Genomic DNA, 18,033 nt, shown 5'->3' on the forward strand with positions numbered 1-18,033 from the left:
AATGCTTCAATCTACACACTTTTTTTACTATTTATGATTAATTATTCTCTTTGAATTGGTTTAAGTATGATCAAGAATTTCCCTCCGAATTAAACTTTAAATCTTAGTTAAATTGACTATATAATTTGATGCAGAATAAAAATATATTCTTTCTTAGGATTATTCAGAAAATTCAAAACTAAAAGCCCACCTAAGTTGTTTGCCAATAAATAGAAAAAAGGTATATATACTCTTATTAGTCTTGGCTTCTCATTTAAGAATTGTCGGGTTGGATGAAATGAGTATTGATTTCGAAATTTTTTTATAGGTTTAGGCGAATCAAATCAATTATAAAATAAGTGTGTTATATTTATTATGTGATTAATTATTTTTCTTAAATTGTATATTAATAACACGATAAATACAAATTCAATGAAAATCGGGTTTGATGTGTTAGAATTTCCCATGGGCTACTTGTGAGAGAAGACGGGAAGGGAATTCCATTAATTCTATCCCGACACTAACAATCCAGATGCCTTTGCGCATGATTTTGTGGCTCTTACGATTATGCGATAAGTGATGAGCATTTCTGGTAAGATGGGTTCTCTACTCATTGTCATCATGATCTCCCTTAATTACTTCTTCTTTTTCAGTATTCCAACAGAACAATTTTATTTATTTTTGGTGTAATTGCATCGCCATCGGGTTAAAGTTTTGTTTAGTTATATATAAATGATTTGTAATTTGAAAAATTATATTTAGTTCTTTTGAAATTTATTTATATTTAATAAATAGATCCCTCAAATTTCACTGAATTTGTTAGTATACTAAAAGAATATCGAATGCAATTTGTATTAGCCCCAATTAATTTACTACAGGCCAAAGACTATACAGTCATAATGGTCACTTAATTTTAGTCTACGCAAAATGCCTAGTCTGACTAATTTGTTATACATATCACAGACGAGTAAATTGCAATTTAGGTGAAAACAACATTCAGATATACCCTTTCACATCCATGTATTTTTTAGGACAACAGGAGAAACCAAACAGGCGACTTTCGCTGTTGATAAATTGAAAACTTTGGTGCTTATATACGTTCATTCAATTACAATACGAGAGAGAGAGGACAGGAAACAGAAAACGTGAATTGATTGGGAAAATGAAGGGATCAGTGATGAGGTGCAGAATGGGCATGAACAAACATATGCCTTTGATTACAGTTTATTTATGCAGCAATGTTGTTGCTCTCTAAAGCAGCTATTTCTTCTGGAATGAAACCTTCCGTTTTCGTCGTTTACCGACAGGCCATCGCCACTCTTGCCTTGGCTCCCTTTGCTTACTTCTTTGAAAGGTTTTGGAATTTGTATTAACAGTATTTTTATTCCCAAAACTGAGGAAAATTCTTGCAGCAAATTAGGTTTGATCCGAACGAACTAATTACATTGCAAGTATGATTCACTTGTTATATAATTAGGCACTTTTCATCAACTGTACACTAATTACACAACATATGTATTACATTTATTATATAATCGATTTAAATTTGACAAACCTTACCCGAGTTAGAATTTTCAATCAGTTAAAAATATATTGTATCTAGTGCTCTGTCTATTGAGTGTATGGATGAATGACATATACCCTTTAATTTTTAAAAAATAGAGTACGTGTACTGTCAATCAAGTATCTACAAGATAAATCAATATGTATTAATATATTATTTGTTTTATTTATTATTTTCCCTTTTTTGTTTGGGTTTTCAATTCAATGAACAGGAAGAAGTCTCCTCCTCTTACCTGGAATTCGGTCTGCAAGATTTTCATTGTTTCAACTTGTGGGTATGTATGTTACTGTGTTTTCTTTTCCATTTGACAGCAGATATTCTCTTTCAAGTTCTTCAAACGAGATTGTACGAGTACAGGTTGACCATGACACTGAATCTACAGTATATTACACTGAGCTACGTGTCCGCGACTTTTGCAACGGCTATTACCAACACCATTCCTGCTCTGGTCTTCATCATCGCCGTTCTTCTAAGGTATATAATCATTGACCGGCTTATAATGCTTGATTTAACGGAAACTAGAGTCGCAGTAAACAATTACTGTATATATAATAATAATAATAATAATAATAATTTCTTCTTTATATATTTGGGGGAATTTTAGGATTGAAGAGGTTGCTCAAAGTGAGAGGCATGGATGGGCCAAAGTGTTTGGAACGGCAATGGGTCTTTCAGGGGCTATGGTTTATACTTCTCTACATTCAAGTCATTATAATGAAGTCACTCTTGCAGCCTCTTTTTCCAAGACCCACACTAGAGAAGAATGGATCAAGGGCTCTCTCATCATGATTGCTTCCAACTTGACTTGGGCTTTATGGCTCATCATGCAGCTCTCTTTTTACTAATCACTCCTCCATATCCCTCTAAATTTTTATTACACTTTGCATATGTAAGGGGGTTTTAATGCAATTCATTATCCTGTAATATTATTAATGAATAAAATAGGCAGGGATATAGATTGCTTCATTTTAAAATTGAAACATCTGTTGTAGTTCTTGACCAATAATTTTCTGAATGAATATTTTGTTTTCAGAATCCAATTCTGAAAATTTACCCCGCGAGATTGCGGCTGACGACTCTACAGTGCAGCTTCTGCTGCCTCACGACAGCAAATATGGTGCAATCGTGGAGAGGAATATAGCATCTTGGAAGCTTGGTTGGAATGTTGATCTTTTGGCCATCGTCTATTGTGTATGTTTCTTCATCTCTCAGTACAAATCCACTTCAAAGTGTGTGGGGATGAAAGCTTTTGGAAGTAAATCTTTTAAGGAATAACTCTACCCTATTTTTCCAAAATTTGGTGTAATAGTAGGTACATTTTCAGTAATTTGAAAAATTACATATAGTATCCCGACATTTATTTTTTGTCTAATAAACAAATCTTTTTGTTAGTCAAAATTCACATAATTTGCTGATATTGACAAAATAATTTAATGAAGTTTTTATTTTTCTGACCAACTATCCTTAAATATATTCACACGAGATTCTCTATTTGACCTGCAATAAGTTAATAATAAGTCAATCGAAGTAAATATAGATTTTCGTTCATTTTTTTTTTCATTCATATAAGCAAATTCATTGAATATTGACTAACGAGTGAATCTATTGGTTAGACAAAAACAAATATTAAGAACACTAAACATAATTTTTTAAACTAAGAGCATTTATATGTAATTATACTGAACTTAAGAGGAGAGCAGTGAAATAATTTCTTTTTTAAATATATATATTTATATATATAATTCGATTAGTTCTAATTAAATAATATTCTTTCATTTTCATTTGATTTAATTTATTCCTACCCCTAATCAACTTTCATATATAAAAGAATAAAGGCCCTCAAACTTTTGTTATCTTTGTATTGGACTTACATGGACAGGCGGCAACTAAAATAATTTTGGAGGGATAATCAAATTATAAATATTAAATAAAAATATTAGCAAATAATGTCCTTTCTTTTATATTTTTAGTATAATTAAATTATAAATATTAGCAAATATATAGGAAGACCGAAGCATGAACTGAGGGGAAATCGGAAGGCATCGTTATTTATTATAACAAATTCATATTAAATAAAATAAAATTGAATTAGAGTCGAATTAATTATTTTAAATTTATTCAAAATTTGCAGGGGGTTGTGGTGACGGGCATTAGTTACTCGTTGCTAGTTTGGGTTATAGAGAAAAGAGGGCCGGTTTTTCCGGCAATGTTCAGCCCATTACCTCTAATAATGACAGCCATTTTCTCAGCTATTTTCTTGCACGAAACTCTTCATTGGGGAAGGTCGGTCGGTCGGTCGGTCGGTTAGTCAGTCTCTTAATCTTAGCCTAAATTGTAATATTTGAATTTGATTTGTCCTTTTTAGTCTTTTGGTGATGATTGTGATGGGTGCAGTGTATTGCTGGTGGGTGGGCTTTATGCTTTCTTTTGGGGTAAGTACAGAGAGGCCCAACAGAAATTGGATGGGCCCAAAGAGGAAGCCCATTTGGAATCCATCGTTACGTCGAAGTCGAACTCACCCAATCATGTGCAGGAGAAAGAGACTCACGCGGGGTAATTATCATCATAATAATGATAGAGGACATATTTTTATTTTGGGATACTAATTTACGACAGGTTAAGAAATCTTTTTATGGTCAAATTATTCTTATATATTTCAATACATTAATGCAAGAGATGGGACATATCTTTAACCTGCAATTTTTTGTTATCTCCATGAACGTCAAATAATCCTCCAATTTGCCTCCAAACTAACTTATCTAAACTTCAATCGTTAATAATTTTATTTTCTCTTTAAAAAAAATATCTAACTCTAATGCAATTTAAAATTCTTTGAAGAAAAATCACAACGAAAAATTTATAACTTATGATTGTAATTCACTTTGATTTGATCTATTTAATATAGCATGAAAAACCATTGAAGTAAAGCGTAAATTTTTTTATCAGTCGCGAGTTGTAAGTTGTACAATTTTCCTAAGAATTTGAGTTTAATGTAGGAATTATTTTAGTTAGTATTCAGTTTTCAATCCGTATTTTAAAAAGACATAAAAATAGTCTTTCTATAGTTATATATAGGATCATAATTGCAATTAATTAAATTTTGTACGGAGCAATGTTTTTTAACTTTAATTTTCATAGAGAGTTTTTTGAATATTTCTATTATCATACGGGGTGTCTCTGAATTTTTCCAAATATACATAAAATGAAATTCAGATTGCAAATCGTAAATGGAGGTTCGCACAAAGATATCTATTCCCAGAGAGATTATTTAAGAGATATAATTAGTTGTATTTTCTCCTTAATTCATTGAAACATTATAGTTAATTATTCTTAATTAGGTTTATATATATATATATATATATATATATATAAAGATTATGAGTTATGTTAGTGCAGGGGAATCTAATTCGCTGCATTAAAAAAACATCGTATCAATCATATGTACAAAATATACATTAAAAAATCCCAAGAGAATGTATGTGTGTACTGAAGAATATATAAAGTACTTATGTAGTTGATGTTAATAGGTCCAAATCCCATGAAATGTGTAGGTATATGTAATAATGTTAATGGGTTTGTGGGCCAAAAGTAGGACTTCCATTATGTCCATAGTGCGCCAACAATTGATCGGCAGCCAAACCAGGGAACTGATCATCATCAACATCATATACTGTTCAATTTTTAACGGCAATGAGTGTCCTTTTGTAGCAAGAAAAAGTAGCAGAAGAAGAGTGAACAACTACTTATAGGTGATTCAGACACACACACACACATAAGTATTGTTTGGAAGTAGTGGAAGATGAATGTAGGCATGAAGAAGCAGAAGCCATATATTGCAGTGGTAATCATGCAGTGTAGCTATGCAGGCATGATTTTGTTGTCAAAGGCAGCTATGTCTTCAGGTCTGAAGCCTTCTGTGTTTGTCGCGTACCGACAAGCATTCGCCACTCTTGCACTGCTGCCCTTTGTGTTCTTCTTCCGTAGGTACTTGTCAATTGTTGAGTATATATAGTTGTAGGGTTTATCATTTATGTATATATATATATATATGACTGTGGAATTGTTGTGGTTTCTCAATGATTTGATCATGTGCAGCAAGAGAGGTCCTCCTCTTACATGGACCGGACTTTTCAAGATTTTCTTTATTTCTTCCTACGGGTACGTATGTTTTCTTTTAATTGAATTTGACTAATTTGTTAAATGGAAACGAATCAAATCTGTCTCGCAAAAGAATTATATGTGAGGGGCATATAAGATGTTCAAAGGTGTTGGGTAAAATTTTGTGAAGATGGGCTTATGAAATCTTGAAATAAGATTTAGTTTAGGAGTTTATAAGCTTGCATGAAAAAAAAAAAAAAAGATACATATATAAAATTAAAATGTTATCCTATAAAGTTAAAAAACAAAAATTCTGATAGGAATGAGCAATTAGAACAAAAGTCCCAAATTTTAAAATATCACGTGAAAGGCTTGTGCATTTTTCTGACAAAAATAGTGAATTCTGGTGGACTAAAATCTAAAATCAAGAAATTTTAAAAATACAAGATCAAAGTGCTACCCTCGGAAGCTAAAGGACGAAAACACCAAATTGCCTAACTTACGAGACCAAAAATGCATTTAAACCCTTATATATTTTAGATAAACTTAACTAAATAGAACCTTCGTAATCACAAGTAGATTCTCTCAGTATTAAAATATAAATTTTACGACACCGCTAAATCTACGTATTGAGGTACTATATAGATACATATGTAATTGAATAAACTTGAAAAAAGAAAAAGAAAAAGAAAAATCCAAAACAATATGTAGCTAATAAGCTTGGGTATGTATATGAATGTAGGCTTGCTTTGAGCTTGAATCTAAATTTAGCTGGATTGGAGTACATCTCTGCAACATTTGGTACAGCCATATTGAGTATAGTTCCTGCTTTGGTCTTTATCATGGCTGTTTGTATGAGGTAATTAATAAAACTATTTCTCTATTGTTTGGTGGAAAATTGAAATCAAATTTTAATGAACAATCACTGTAATATTTGTCTAGGATTGAAAGCCTTGCCATAACTCAATGGCATGGAATGGCTAAGGTACTGGGCACCATTGTCGGTCTCTCAGGAGCCATGGCCTTCACTTTTTACAAGGGCCCTCCTCTATTTTCAAGTTCAACAACTCATGGAAACAGCCATTCTTTCCATACAAAACAAGAATGGATCAAGGGTTCTCTTCTCGCCATTGTTGCCCAAATCTTCTACTCCTTGTGGCTAACCATGCAGGTTTTGTTTTTTCTTAAATTTCTAATTATCACCCATCAATCACTTGCACGCTAAAGACAGTCTTTAGTGTTCTAATTGAGGGTGGGGACATCCATATTCTATATACGTATATTTTTTCAAAAATTTTTTATTACGCCACTCTTTTTGTTTTTATATATAATTTGTACCCAGATATTTTAAAAGTTTCAATTTATTTCGTTCAAATTTTAATATAAACAAAATTTAAAATCTATAATTTATTTCATAATTGACTAAATTTATAAATATTTACTAATTAAACCTACAATTATATTTTAAAAATTTGTGGATGTTACAATTTTCAACAAATAATGGTTGACTTATTTCGCTGGATAAAAATATGTTTCACAGGCTCCACTTATGAAGCAGTATCCAGACAAATTGCGGCTCATGATTCTACAGTGTGGCTTCAGTAGCCTGACGGCAACAATTTATGGCGCAGCCATGGAGAGTAACCTAACCTCCTGGAAGCTTGCCTGGAACATCCAACTCTTATCCATACTCTATTGTGTACGTTTAGTTTAATTATTAATTTAGTTTTACTTACATTGCTCATATTTGATTTTTTTTTTTTTTTTACCTCATACGAACTCATTCGCACATGCTCTAAATGAATTTTGAATTTAATATCTCGAAAATAAAATATTGAGCCCGATTGAAATGAGAATTATACGGGATGTAGAAAATATTACAGGTCTTCAATTATTGATAAATGACCACTATACCCCTAGAGACATTTATCTTGAAACATTTGTAAAATTATTTTTTAAATGTGGAGCACATGGATTGTTGCAGGGTGTCATTGTGACAGGGATAACTTACTGGTTGCAAGCTTGGGTTATCGAGCAGAAAGGCCCTGTTTTCAGTGCTATTTTTGGGCCATTGGCGCTTATTTTAGCAGCAATATTCTCAGCTCTTTTCCTCAACGAAACTCTCCACTGGGGAAGGTTAGTACATCAATGTTCAGTTACTTATGTCAACCTCTTTGTTTCTCCATTTTCTGTCTTAATCTATTTTCACGTGGTGCAGCGTTTTGGGAGGGGGACTACTTATTGCTGGGCTGTATAGTTTTCTTTGGGGTAGAAATCGAGAGGCCCAAAACAGTGCCCGACAACAATTGAATCATTCATTGGAGGAAGCCCATTTTGAAGGCATCACATCAATATCACCGGATGAAGAGCAGCCCAAAATCATTCCCTAAATTAACCATTCTCTACTTTTTAATCATTTCTACTTTAGGGGTTTTTGCTATAATTTTCGCTTGTACGGAGCCCACCAAAACTGTCGATTTATGTTGGTAAAAATAGAAAGAGACAGAGAGATAGAGAGTTGGGTTGGTGATCTTTATCTTTTCCTGCATTGTAAAGCAGCAACTTTTCCACCATCTCCATAGCGGCTCTGAGCTTGCAATGTCGCTCTCATTAACCAAACTGCCTTACCATATTATGTTAACGTCAATTGTTTTAAATTCGGACAGCGGCAAAAAGTATTCAGAAGCAGTCGACGTACGCACACATAACCCTGATTTATATAGATATATATGCTTGTTAAGAGATGTAGGTGTTTTGATGAATATAGAGCTAAGTATGGAGAAACAGAAACCCTATATGGCAGTGGTAATATTACAGTGCAGCAATGCAGGCTTGCATTTGTTATACATATACATATGTTTGATTTGCAGAAAGGGGGTTCCTCCTTGATCCTGCTTGAAAATGGTGATCGAAAGAAATTATGTCGGTCGTCCAGATGTTCGATCTCACATGCTTCTTCGATAGGATCTGTCAACTGGAACAAGAATGGTTAGGACAGTCGGGGTCGTCCTCGACGAAAACACTCCGACGCCCAAGTTAGAATCTCAAAGTGATTGTTTAAATATCAAGTAATAAATCTCAAACTGGCTCGATTTGCACATTACCTGTTTATTATGTAGAGCTAATATTTATAAGTGGGCATCGATCACCTATGGTAAGTGCGGGTATCACGGATTAACCTTCCTCCTATAAGTCGAGTATCAGGGCAGATTCATGCCTGCTGATAAGATGGCAGATTAACCCCTTAACTCGAACCATTAACGCTCCCACGTGATTTCATTCCTTTCCAAGCTTGATCTAGCGTATTTCTTCCCGAATTACTTTTTTACCCTTAGCAAAGGGTCATCTTGTCTTTTCAATAATCCGACCGTTATCACTCCTCCTACATGGACTGCACTCTGCTAGATTTTCTTTATTTCTTCGTTTGGGTACGTTTTGTTTCTTCTTTTCAGAAATTTTAGTACTAACAAAATTTATTTATGCAAAATCTTTGATTTAAATGTATTTTTATTCAATAATTTATAGTGTTTGATGTTTCAGTCCATTTCTCATGCATTTTTGTTCGAGGACGAAAACGCCACGTAACATAAGTTACGAGGTCAAAAATGCATTTAATCCCAAAATCATTTACAGAGTAAACGTTTCACCTTCTTTAGTACTCAAAATTGAGAAATTTATTTGTAGTTAAATATGAGTGCAGGCTTGACTTGAGCTTCAACCTATTCTTGGGTGGACTGGACTATATTTCTCTAACATTTGGTTCTGTCCTATTCAATATACTTCCTGTTTTGGTCTTTGTCATGGTAGTTTGTTTAAGGTAATAAATAATATTACATACATGCTTCTTTTTATTATTATGATTCAAAATTAGTTCTAGTGAACACAATTTCTATATTGGAAAAACTCCAAGCGCCCTCCCTCTGATGCGAAAATTGTGAACAGAGTGAGGTCGCCCTCCTCAAACGAGCTCGCTTCAGCACCCGAGCGTAGAGGTTTGCTCCGGTCGTTGTATTGTGGATCGCTGGGATCGCTGTCTAGGAGGTCGCCAACGACCTCCATTCACTTGTTCTGTACTTAATATTTTTTGTTGTACAGTTGGTTAGTTAGGTTGTTGCACAGTTTGTTATTTTTTCGATTACTTGTAGATAAAGTTAGTTAGCGGATGCCCTCCTTAGAGTTTGTATATATAGGCCCGGATATTCATTCCTTTTTGAGATTTTCATGAAAGTTTTTATATTCTTCTCCAAAATTATCTACAATGGAGATGACATCTGCTATCTTGACTTTGAGAATTTTACAAACTCTCCTCTGGAAAAAAAAAAAAAAAACTAATAAACATGGAAAGGAGGAACAAGTGGGGAGATGGTGTCGGATGGGGGGTTGAAGAGGACGATGATGGTGATTAATTTTGTATTAAATATTTTTTTTATATAAATAAAACTTCAAATGGTCAAATATGAATCGTTATTGATGACATCTGAACCATCAATCTATATTAATCAAGATCTTAATTAACAATATTTAAATAAGAATATAAATATTATTTTATAATTAAAAAAATAAAAAAATACCAAAAATGGGACGTGTAAAGCACAAATCAAATGATGTGTGTTTTTTGCTTTATATTAAAAAACAGAGGGACGGCTATTGATATTATTTTATAAGGGGGATCTAGCTTGGGTTGAATTACTCTTAACCCTTACTATATATGTATATACAGGATTGAGAGCCTAGCCATAACACAATGGCATGGAGTGGCGAAGGTGTTGGGCGCCATTCATGGTCTCTGGGGAGCTATAGCCTTTACTTTCTACAAGGGCCCTCCTCTGTTTTCAGCTTCCAAAAATAAACCCACCATTCCCTACAAGGGCTCTTTTCTCGCCCTTGCTGCCGTCATATGGCTAACTTTGCAGGTTTTTTTTTCCTTAAATTTCTTAATTATTGATGTGGTCAAGATTTTTACGAAGGGATAAAAATTGAGAATTTTACCTACCGTACAATTATACACTTGGCGAAACATGATTTCCGAATGAGGTCCTTTTGCAAGAAAAAATAGCCACTATCAATGAATGGTGGTTGCCTTAAAAAATTAATATATTTGGTATTTATAGTAATGTTGGAAGTTATATGGTGTGGTGGGTTGCATTTGTTTAATATGTGCCTCATATATGTTAAATTATTTTTTTATCCTTGCAGATTAATAATTTTTACCAATATACATCAATTATAATTATAGTTTTAAGTTGCAGTACTGACAATAACATTACTAGATGTTGTTCCGCATCATACATGATATATAAAAAAATATTATCAGGCGATATCAACAAAATGCATGATAGGATAAGAAGCTCTAAAAAATTTGCAAAATTATGAAATAAATATAAATAACATAAATTGCTACTATATAAAGTGCATACCAAGAATTTCTAGATTAACTTATTGCGGGTCAAATATTTTTTTTTTCGGCTAAACAACTCTTATAATGGTGAAGATATCTCTTCACATGCATTAATGCGTGGGGATGTATGAAGGTGATTTGGTTATTAAAAGATTTATTTAACCAATAATAAATCAGTAATAAATCAATCAGGAGTAAATAGAATTTAGGTATAATTACACCGAATCTCAGAAAAAAGAAGTAATGTAATTATCTCTATTTATTATAATCTAGAAACCACTATGACATGTCACTGATTATTTTTAAGGAAAACTCTATACATAGCTTTCTGTCCTTAAATTTTGATCCCGACAACCTTTACAAAACGAGTGTCATTATTAAATTTTTGAAATATTGTGATAAAGAAAATACCATTACATATAATTCGTTTAGCTGACATCAACGTCTTTACATTTAGTTAGAAAATATTATAAAACCTTTTATTGGATTGTCACGTATTCATCTTTCAATTTCCCCTCAATAATTGTTGAGCCGACGTCTACATGATGTGCACGTAACTAAATAGTAATATTTTAAATATATTCATAATTTGAATTATTTATATATTTGCTCAATCTTTAAATTTAAATATATTAAAAAATAAAGCATACAAGAAAGTGTGTTAGAAGAGGAGGATGTGATTCACTAAATAAAAGGATACCAAAGATGGTAAGAATCCTATATTCCAGAAAGTTGTGTTGTGGGACAATGCTTATGCGACATCCATTATATTCGTTATTGCCAACTCACTCTCAACCCAACAACCTAGCCATAAGATAAGTGTCACTTTAACAACTAGCGTTTTTATATATAGTATGCATATAAAGCGTAAAATATATAATCAATAAATAAAGTTGCTAAGAGCAGGTTGATCGTGGGATGGTGTGTTTACTATACTCGTCCTTTTATCATAAAACGATGATAAGTGGATCTGTTTCTAATTTTGGTCCCACAACTTGGTCTTTTTGGTTTGGCAGTGTAAAGCAACAATGATGAGTAAGCAATGGTCTTTTCCATTGCCTTCATATTGCGCCTTTGAGCCTACATTAATATTGTTACTCCTCGTCATATTTAATTACTTCAATTTTAAATTCAAACAGTAGCAGCTTTAATTAAGTAGAGATCAAAAGTAGCAAGAAATAAAAGATTTAATTAGAAACAGTGTAGGTACAGTCACACAAATCCTGATATATATAGATATGGTTGTTAAGAGATGTAGGTATTTTGATGAATATAGAGCGCTAAGTATGGAAAAACAGAAGCCCTATATAGCAGTGGTAATAATACAGTGTAGCTATGCGGGCATGTATTTGTTATCCAAGGCAGCCATGTCTTCAGGTATGAAGCCTTGTGTGTTTGTCGTCTATCGGCAAGCATTCGCCACTCTTGCACTGCTCCCCTTCGCTCTCTTCTTCCCTAGGTACCTACCTTTCAATTACTCATCTCAATTCTCACTCATTTCTTTCTTCTTACATGTCACATATGTTTGATCTGCATTCTGCAGCAAGGAGGGACTTCCTCCTCTTACATGGACTGCACTCTCCAAGATTTTCCTCATTTCTTCCTTTGGGTACAATTTTAATATATATATACATATATATATATGTATGTATATAGGGTCAAATGCAAATTATCCGTGTGTTATACGAAATGACCAAATTACTCACTTTGAAAAAAAAAAATAGCAAATTATCCCCTTATGAAAAGAAAAATAGAGTAATTACACCCTTCACGCGAGTTTGTGTAATTCACGCATTTTTTCTTCAATTTTTTTAACTTTTTATTATGAAATTACATTGTATAGTAATAAGATTAAAACTATTATCACTCTTTATATATATATATGTGTGTGTGTTGATAACTTTAAAATTATTACTTGATATCTTCTTACTAATATTATATATTATTTTTAGTTAAAATTTATATGTAGAGGTATTTGATATATATAATTTTCTTTTCAAAATTGAGAAAGTTTATTTGGAATTGCATGAAATTTGAAATTGGATGGGACTAATGAGCTTAATTTATAAAATGATTTATGTAGCTATATGAGTGCAGGCTTGGGTTGAGCTTCAATCTCAACTTCGCCGGACTGGAATATGTTTCTGCGACATTTAATTCAGCCATGGTCAGTGGAGTTCCTGCTTTGGTCTTTGTCATGGCTGTTTGTTTAAGGTAAACATGCTAGTTTTATTATTATTGATCGAAACTTAGTTTTTGTGAACATAATTTAATTATATATTGATAAAATAGAAATACTAAAGCCATTTAAGTAAGCATCATGTCTACAAATACTTGGAGGATTAAATTCATCTTTTGTCCCATAATTTAGATCATTTAATATTTTTGTCCTTCAACTTTCTATGGTAATATTTTGGTCATGTATTTTTTTATTTTCGCAACTTCAATCCTTTTGTTTGCTGAAGCTCACCTCAACCTGCGAGAAGGGTAAACTCCAGCTAAAAAAAGGGACCGAAATCGTGAAAATTAAAAAGATGTAGTACGAAAATACTACTCTAAAAAGTTAAAGTAAAAAAATACTGGTAAAATGGACCAATAGGAACAAAAATCTAATTTCAAAATATTACGTGCGACGCACATGCATTTTTCTGGAAAAAAAGGTGAACTCCAATGAGAAAAGGACTAAAATAAAAAAAATTAAAAAGATACAAAATTAAAATAATATCCTAAAAAATTAAAAGACAAAAATGCCAAATAACTTAAGTTATCGGACAAAAATTCTATTTAAGCCAATATTTGAATGACCTCTTTGCATTTTATTTTCCCATATAAGAACTTATATATGCAGTTTTTAAAAAATTTAATCTTAGATATGTTTATTATATAATTCTATCTTTATCCGAAAGATTGATCAGTTAATTGTTTATTTATATCTAAAAAATAAATATATTTATTACATAAGTTAGTAAACTAGTAACATTAGGATTTTTGTTTATATCTAATATTACTTTTTTATTATTAACTATTATGACATTAAATTTTTATGAATTACTCATTTTTATATTTTAAAATTGGGTTAATTATACTTAACCCTCATAAAAAAATACGAAATTAATTTTTTTAAAAAAAAGTTCTAAAAATTACACATACGCCCCTCCGAAAATTCATTGTACGCACCTGATTTGTTTTTGTTAGGATTTAAACAAAAAATACTAATGTTAGTGAAAAAGTTACATAAAATCTTAATTTACCCCTCATTTAACATTCTCATATAATACGTATGTACTTATAAGGGAAAAAAATGTAAAAATGTTATATCACTCCATATATATATATATGAGATTTATCACTTTATAAATACAAAAATTTATTTGGAGATATTAAATAAGGGGCAAAATTAAAAATTTATATAATTCTTTTAGCTAACATCAGTATTTTTTGTCCAAAACTGTCTAATGAAATAGAGCCAAGTGTAACTTGAGAATTTTTGGAGGAAGTGTAAGTGTAATTTCAAAAAGATTTTCGGAAAAAGTTTAATTTTGCATTTCTCAACGATGTCTAAACGTAATTAACCCTTTAAAATTTGAATTATTCACAAAATTACTTTTTATGAATTTCTTACAGAATTGAGAGCCTATCCATAACTGAATGGCATGGAGTAGCTAAGGTGTTGGGTACCATTGTTGGTATCTCAGGAGCCATGGCCTTTACTTTTTACAAGGGCCCTCCTCTCTTTTCAGCTTCCATGAATGAAACCCATGAAAGGACTCATACAAAACAAGAATGGATTAAGGGCTCTTTTCTCTGCATTGCTGCCCAACTCGCTTACTCCGTTTGGCTAACCTTGCAGGTTTTTTCCCTTAAATTTCCTATTTGTAACCATAGTTTAAGTTGCGGCACCAGTTATAATGTCGATACGTGTTTGTTCCACATCACGTAGCACATGCTAAATATTGTGGATGATTATCTGATTTAAGAGTCCAAGCTATTAAAATAAAATGCAATTTTAGTCCTGTAATTTATGGGGTGGCATTTTATGTTTGACAGGATCCACTTCTGAAACAATATCCGGGAAAATTGCGCCTCATGATTTTGCAGTGCAGCTTCAGTTTGCTGACAACAACAATATATGGTGCAGCCATGGAGAGGAACCTAACCTCCTGGAAGCTTGCCTGGAACATCCAACTCTTATCCGTAGCCTATTGTGTACGTACGTTTCAATTTACTTCATCTTATGTTTACACAAATTAATGTAGTTAATATCTGGAGTCATGAGATACATAATTATTAATGAAGTGGTCGAAAATTGGCAGGGTATTATGGTGACAGGAATAAGTTACTGGTTACAAGCTTGGGTTATAGAGAAGAAGGGTCCTGTCTTCACTGTAATCTTTGGGCCATTAGCGCTTATTTTAGCAGCAGTGTTGTCAACTCTTTTTCTCAAAGAAACTCTCCACTGGGGAAGGTTACAATATTCAATGACTTGTGTCAATCTCTATTCATTCTCCATTTCTTTTCTTAATATCAACTTTGTATTTTCATGGGGTGCAGTGTTTTAGGTAGTGGGTTACTTGTTGTTGGGCTGTACAGTTTCCTCTGGGGTAGAAATCGAGAAGCCCAAAGTGGAGCCCAACAACAATTGGATCATTCAGTGCAGGAAGCCCAATTTGAAGGCATCATCACTACATCAATATCAGCAGATGACGAGATACAAAAAGATTCCAAGAGTTAGTTATGTGCACTTCCCAAAACTGTTAATAGTGGTCAAGGAAATTGTCCCTTAGGAATATAACAAACTTAAACATATGTATTTTTGCAATAAAAATACTAGCTCTATGACCTTCAGAACAAAATTTCTACATCTCTTATCTCCTTAAATTAAGGGTAAATTATAATCTTTTTTAATATTGGGTATAATTATGAATACCTCTTCGTTATTTAAAAAATTATAAATATTCCTCTGATATTTAATGAAATTGTGTAATCCTTGGATGGATGAATGTATGAAATTATCAACTATATTGTGTGTGTGTGTGTGTGTGTGCGTGTGCGGGGTGTGTGTGTGTGTGTGTGGGTGTGTGGAGGGGGATCACGGTAGAACATGTTTTACTTCCATTTTGAACATAGAAGAAGTGAGGTGTTGCTTTTATCTTCTGCACCAACGAATGCCATTTTTATCTTGTTACATTTGCCATTCTCCTTCAATTTATAAGTCTTCATTTCTATCTACACAATCTTTTTTTCCGTGCAGGATGTTACCACAGTTTCGCAATATTTTATGCTCATTACCGGTATTGTGTATCTTTGTGGTCTATTTATGTCCTTTGTAACATTTTTGTGTGCTTGCATAGATGTGTATTCTCATTTTTGTTTACCTGATATGAAAGAGTATTTATTGAAATGAAGAGCAATAACAGGATAGGAGAGAGTGCATTGTCCCTCTTCTTTTTTCCTTTGAATATATCTCGTTAGCAAGATAGGTCTTGGATTGATTTACTTTATTAGAGGGGATATAGTGAGAGAAAATGAGTGGATGATTGATAAAATTTGATAAATGCCTCGGGCGGTTATGATCTTCTAACTAATTCTTGAATTTGTTGCCAGCGACTCTAACCATAAATAAAAATTTAATGTTATTGTTGTTAAGAAAACATGATCAAATAAATGAAATGTGCATTTTCAACCTAACCAAAATTTCTAAATCAAGAATTCTGCCTAATTGTAAGTCAAACTTTATTTATTTATTTATCTATAAAACAATAGAGTCGAGGTAGGTTGTGATCTCATAACCTGATTATCATATCATTTTGTTATTCTTTCAATGGATTTTCCATATCTATTTAGCTTACCTAACAAGAAATCTAATGTGTATTGTAAAATTGTTGCCATGTTTGCAGGATAATGACTCAAATATATGATCATTGTTTTGAGTGTTTATGTGAATTTTTTCTTTGTTTAGTTTCTGGGTCATTTGTTAAAATCCATTTTATGTCATTTACGAACTCGTCATAATTCTTTGTTCCAAGTAATTCAAATTTATGTTAATTAGATAATAGTATTGATATTTAGTCGAATCCGTATATATAAAAAATCTCAAATTATATCACCCAATAGTCAATAAATTCTTGCTTGATTGTGGAGGCCTCATAATCAAGATATCGTGGATCAGAGTCCCGTAAATGACTTATATAAAATAAGATGAATACTTACACATCCAATCTATGGAATTCGAACTTGTTGAACAAACCAACTCTAATTGAGAAAAAGTAATTTAAAATGTTGAAAATTCAAAATCATAGAGACCAGACAAACACAAAGCATAAAAGCACAAAATGACATGCAGCACATGCACTCCCAGACCAAAACAAAAAAGATGTCTACATATGAATCTTAATTTGATTGCCTCAATAATCAAACCACTCATCTTTATTATATATATATATATATATATATATTAATAAATCAGTTCAGTACCTAAACTCCATCTTCACCAATCAATAACACAAAGTACGGGACAACAATTCTGCCTTTATTGCATATGTTCCCTTTACCCATATCAATACGACTAAAACTACACACATTGTAATAACATAATTAAATACATCAAAAGAACAAATATATGTCTACGTGTTGATGCAAATACTAATGGAAGTTGCTATCATTAGGTGAGTTAGATATGTACATCCTTTTACTCAAAGGAATTGGTAATAATTTATATAGTTTTCATTTGGATTAAACTAGTTTGCCTAACGCCCCCCCCCCTCCCGGCATTGCTTGCGGAACTAAAAAACATATATGATTTTTCATTATAGTTCATTATTATAATTAAAAGTAAAAAATTATGGTTGATACTAATTAATTATGATTGCCGCAATGACGATTGTCGTTGTTTTTGTAATTGAGGGCAAAACATTTGTTGCAGCAAAAAATTGTGTCAAATAATTTGGCTGTAGTTAAAACCATAGTGAATGTTAATTAGTTGTGGTTAAAATTT

The 18,033-nt window shown here is 32.2% G+C and overlaps 2 protein-coding genes and 1 pseudogene across 6 annotated transcripts; all 3 read left to right on the forward strand.

Annotated features, from left to right (window-relative positions):
• Positions 1-1,038: 1,038 nt before the first annotated feature.
• Positions 1,039-4,935, forward strand: LOC105179619 (WAT1-related protein At1g43650-like; annotated as a pseudogene). Its single transcript, XR_016062884.1, has 6 exons — positions 1,039-1,333; positions 1,755-1,817; positions 1,901-2,017; positions 2,148-2,734; positions 3,675-3,846; positions 3,938-4,935. The product of XR_016062884.1 is annotated as a WAT1-related protein At1g43650-like (transcript).
• A 269-nt stretch (positions 4,936-5,204) lies between these two features.
• LOC105179611 (WAT1-related protein At1g43650) lies at positions 5,205-8,298 on the forward strand. Its single transcript, XM_011103258.3, has 7 exons — positions 5,205-5,527; positions 5,639-5,701; positions 6,384-6,500; positions 6,584-6,812; positions 7,182-7,340; positions 7,626-7,777; positions 7,860-8,298. The coding sequence occupies exons 1-7, from the start codon at positions 5,343-5,345 to the stop codon at positions 8,029-8,031; spliced, it is 1,077 nt and encodes a 358-aa protein (XP_011101560.1). The 5' UTR covers positions 5,205-5,342; the 3' UTR covers positions 8,032-8,298.
• A 3,962-nt stretch (positions 8,299-12,260) lies between these two features.
• Positions 12,261-15,900, forward strand: LOC105155433 (WAT1-related protein At1g43650). Of its 4 annotated transcripts, none has more exons than XM_020698789.2 (7): positions 12,261-12,498; positions 12,583-12,648; positions 13,137-13,253; positions 14,664-14,889; positions 15,087-15,249; positions 15,353-15,504; positions 15,591-15,741. In XM_020698789.2, the coding sequence occupies exons 1-7, from the start codon at positions 12,278-12,280 to the stop codon at positions 15,600-15,602; spliced, it is 957 nt and encodes a 318-aa protein (XP_020554448.1). In that variant the 5' UTR covers positions 12,261-12,277; the 3' UTR covers positions 15,603-15,741. The 4 variants fall into 4 exon arrangements, with proteins under 4 accessions (XP_020554448.1, XP_011069610.2, XP_020554443.1 ...); XM_011071308.3 differs by having other exon boundaries at positions 12,276-12,498; positions 15,087-15,245; positions 15,591-15,900; XM_088877323.1 differs by having other exon boundaries at positions 12,279-12,498; positions 13,123-13,253; positions 15,087-15,245; positions 15,591-15,900.
• Positions 15,901-18,033: the final 2,133 nt, after the last annotated feature.

The sequence above is a fragment of the Sesamum indicum genome, linkage group LG2 (genome assembly GCF_026168435.1).
Source record: "Sesamum indicum cultivar Baizhima isolate 11 linkage group LG2, ASM2616843v1, whole genome shotgun sequence".
NCBI lineage: Eukaryota > Viridiplantae > Streptophyta > Magnoliopsida > Lamiales > Pedaliaceae > Sesamum > Sesamum indicum.

Coding starts and splice junctions, on each gene's coding strand:
- LOC105179611 (XM_011103258.3), top strand. CDS start 5,343: ATGAATGTAGGCATGAAGAAGCAGAAGCCATATATTGCAGTGGTAATC. Junction 5,702..6,383: donor TTCTTTATTTCTTCCTACGG/GTACGTATGTTT, acceptor ATATGAATGTAG/GCTTGCTTTGAGCTTGAATC. Junction 7,778..7,859: donor GAAACTCTCCACTGGGGAAG/GTTAGTACATCA, acceptor CACGTGGTGCAG/CGTTTTGGGAGGGGGACTAC.
- LOC105155433 (XM_011071308.3), top strand. CDS start 12,278: ATGGTTGTTAAGAGATGTAGGTATTTTGATGAATATAGAGCGCTAAGT. Junction 15,246..15,352: donor TCTTATCCGTAGCCTATTGT/GTACGTACGTTT, acceptor GAAAATTGGCAG/GGTATTATGGTGACAGGAAT. Junction 15,505..15,590: donor GAAACTCTCCACTGGGGAAG/GTTACAATATTC, acceptor CATGGGGTGCAG/TGTTTTAGGTAGTGGGTTAC.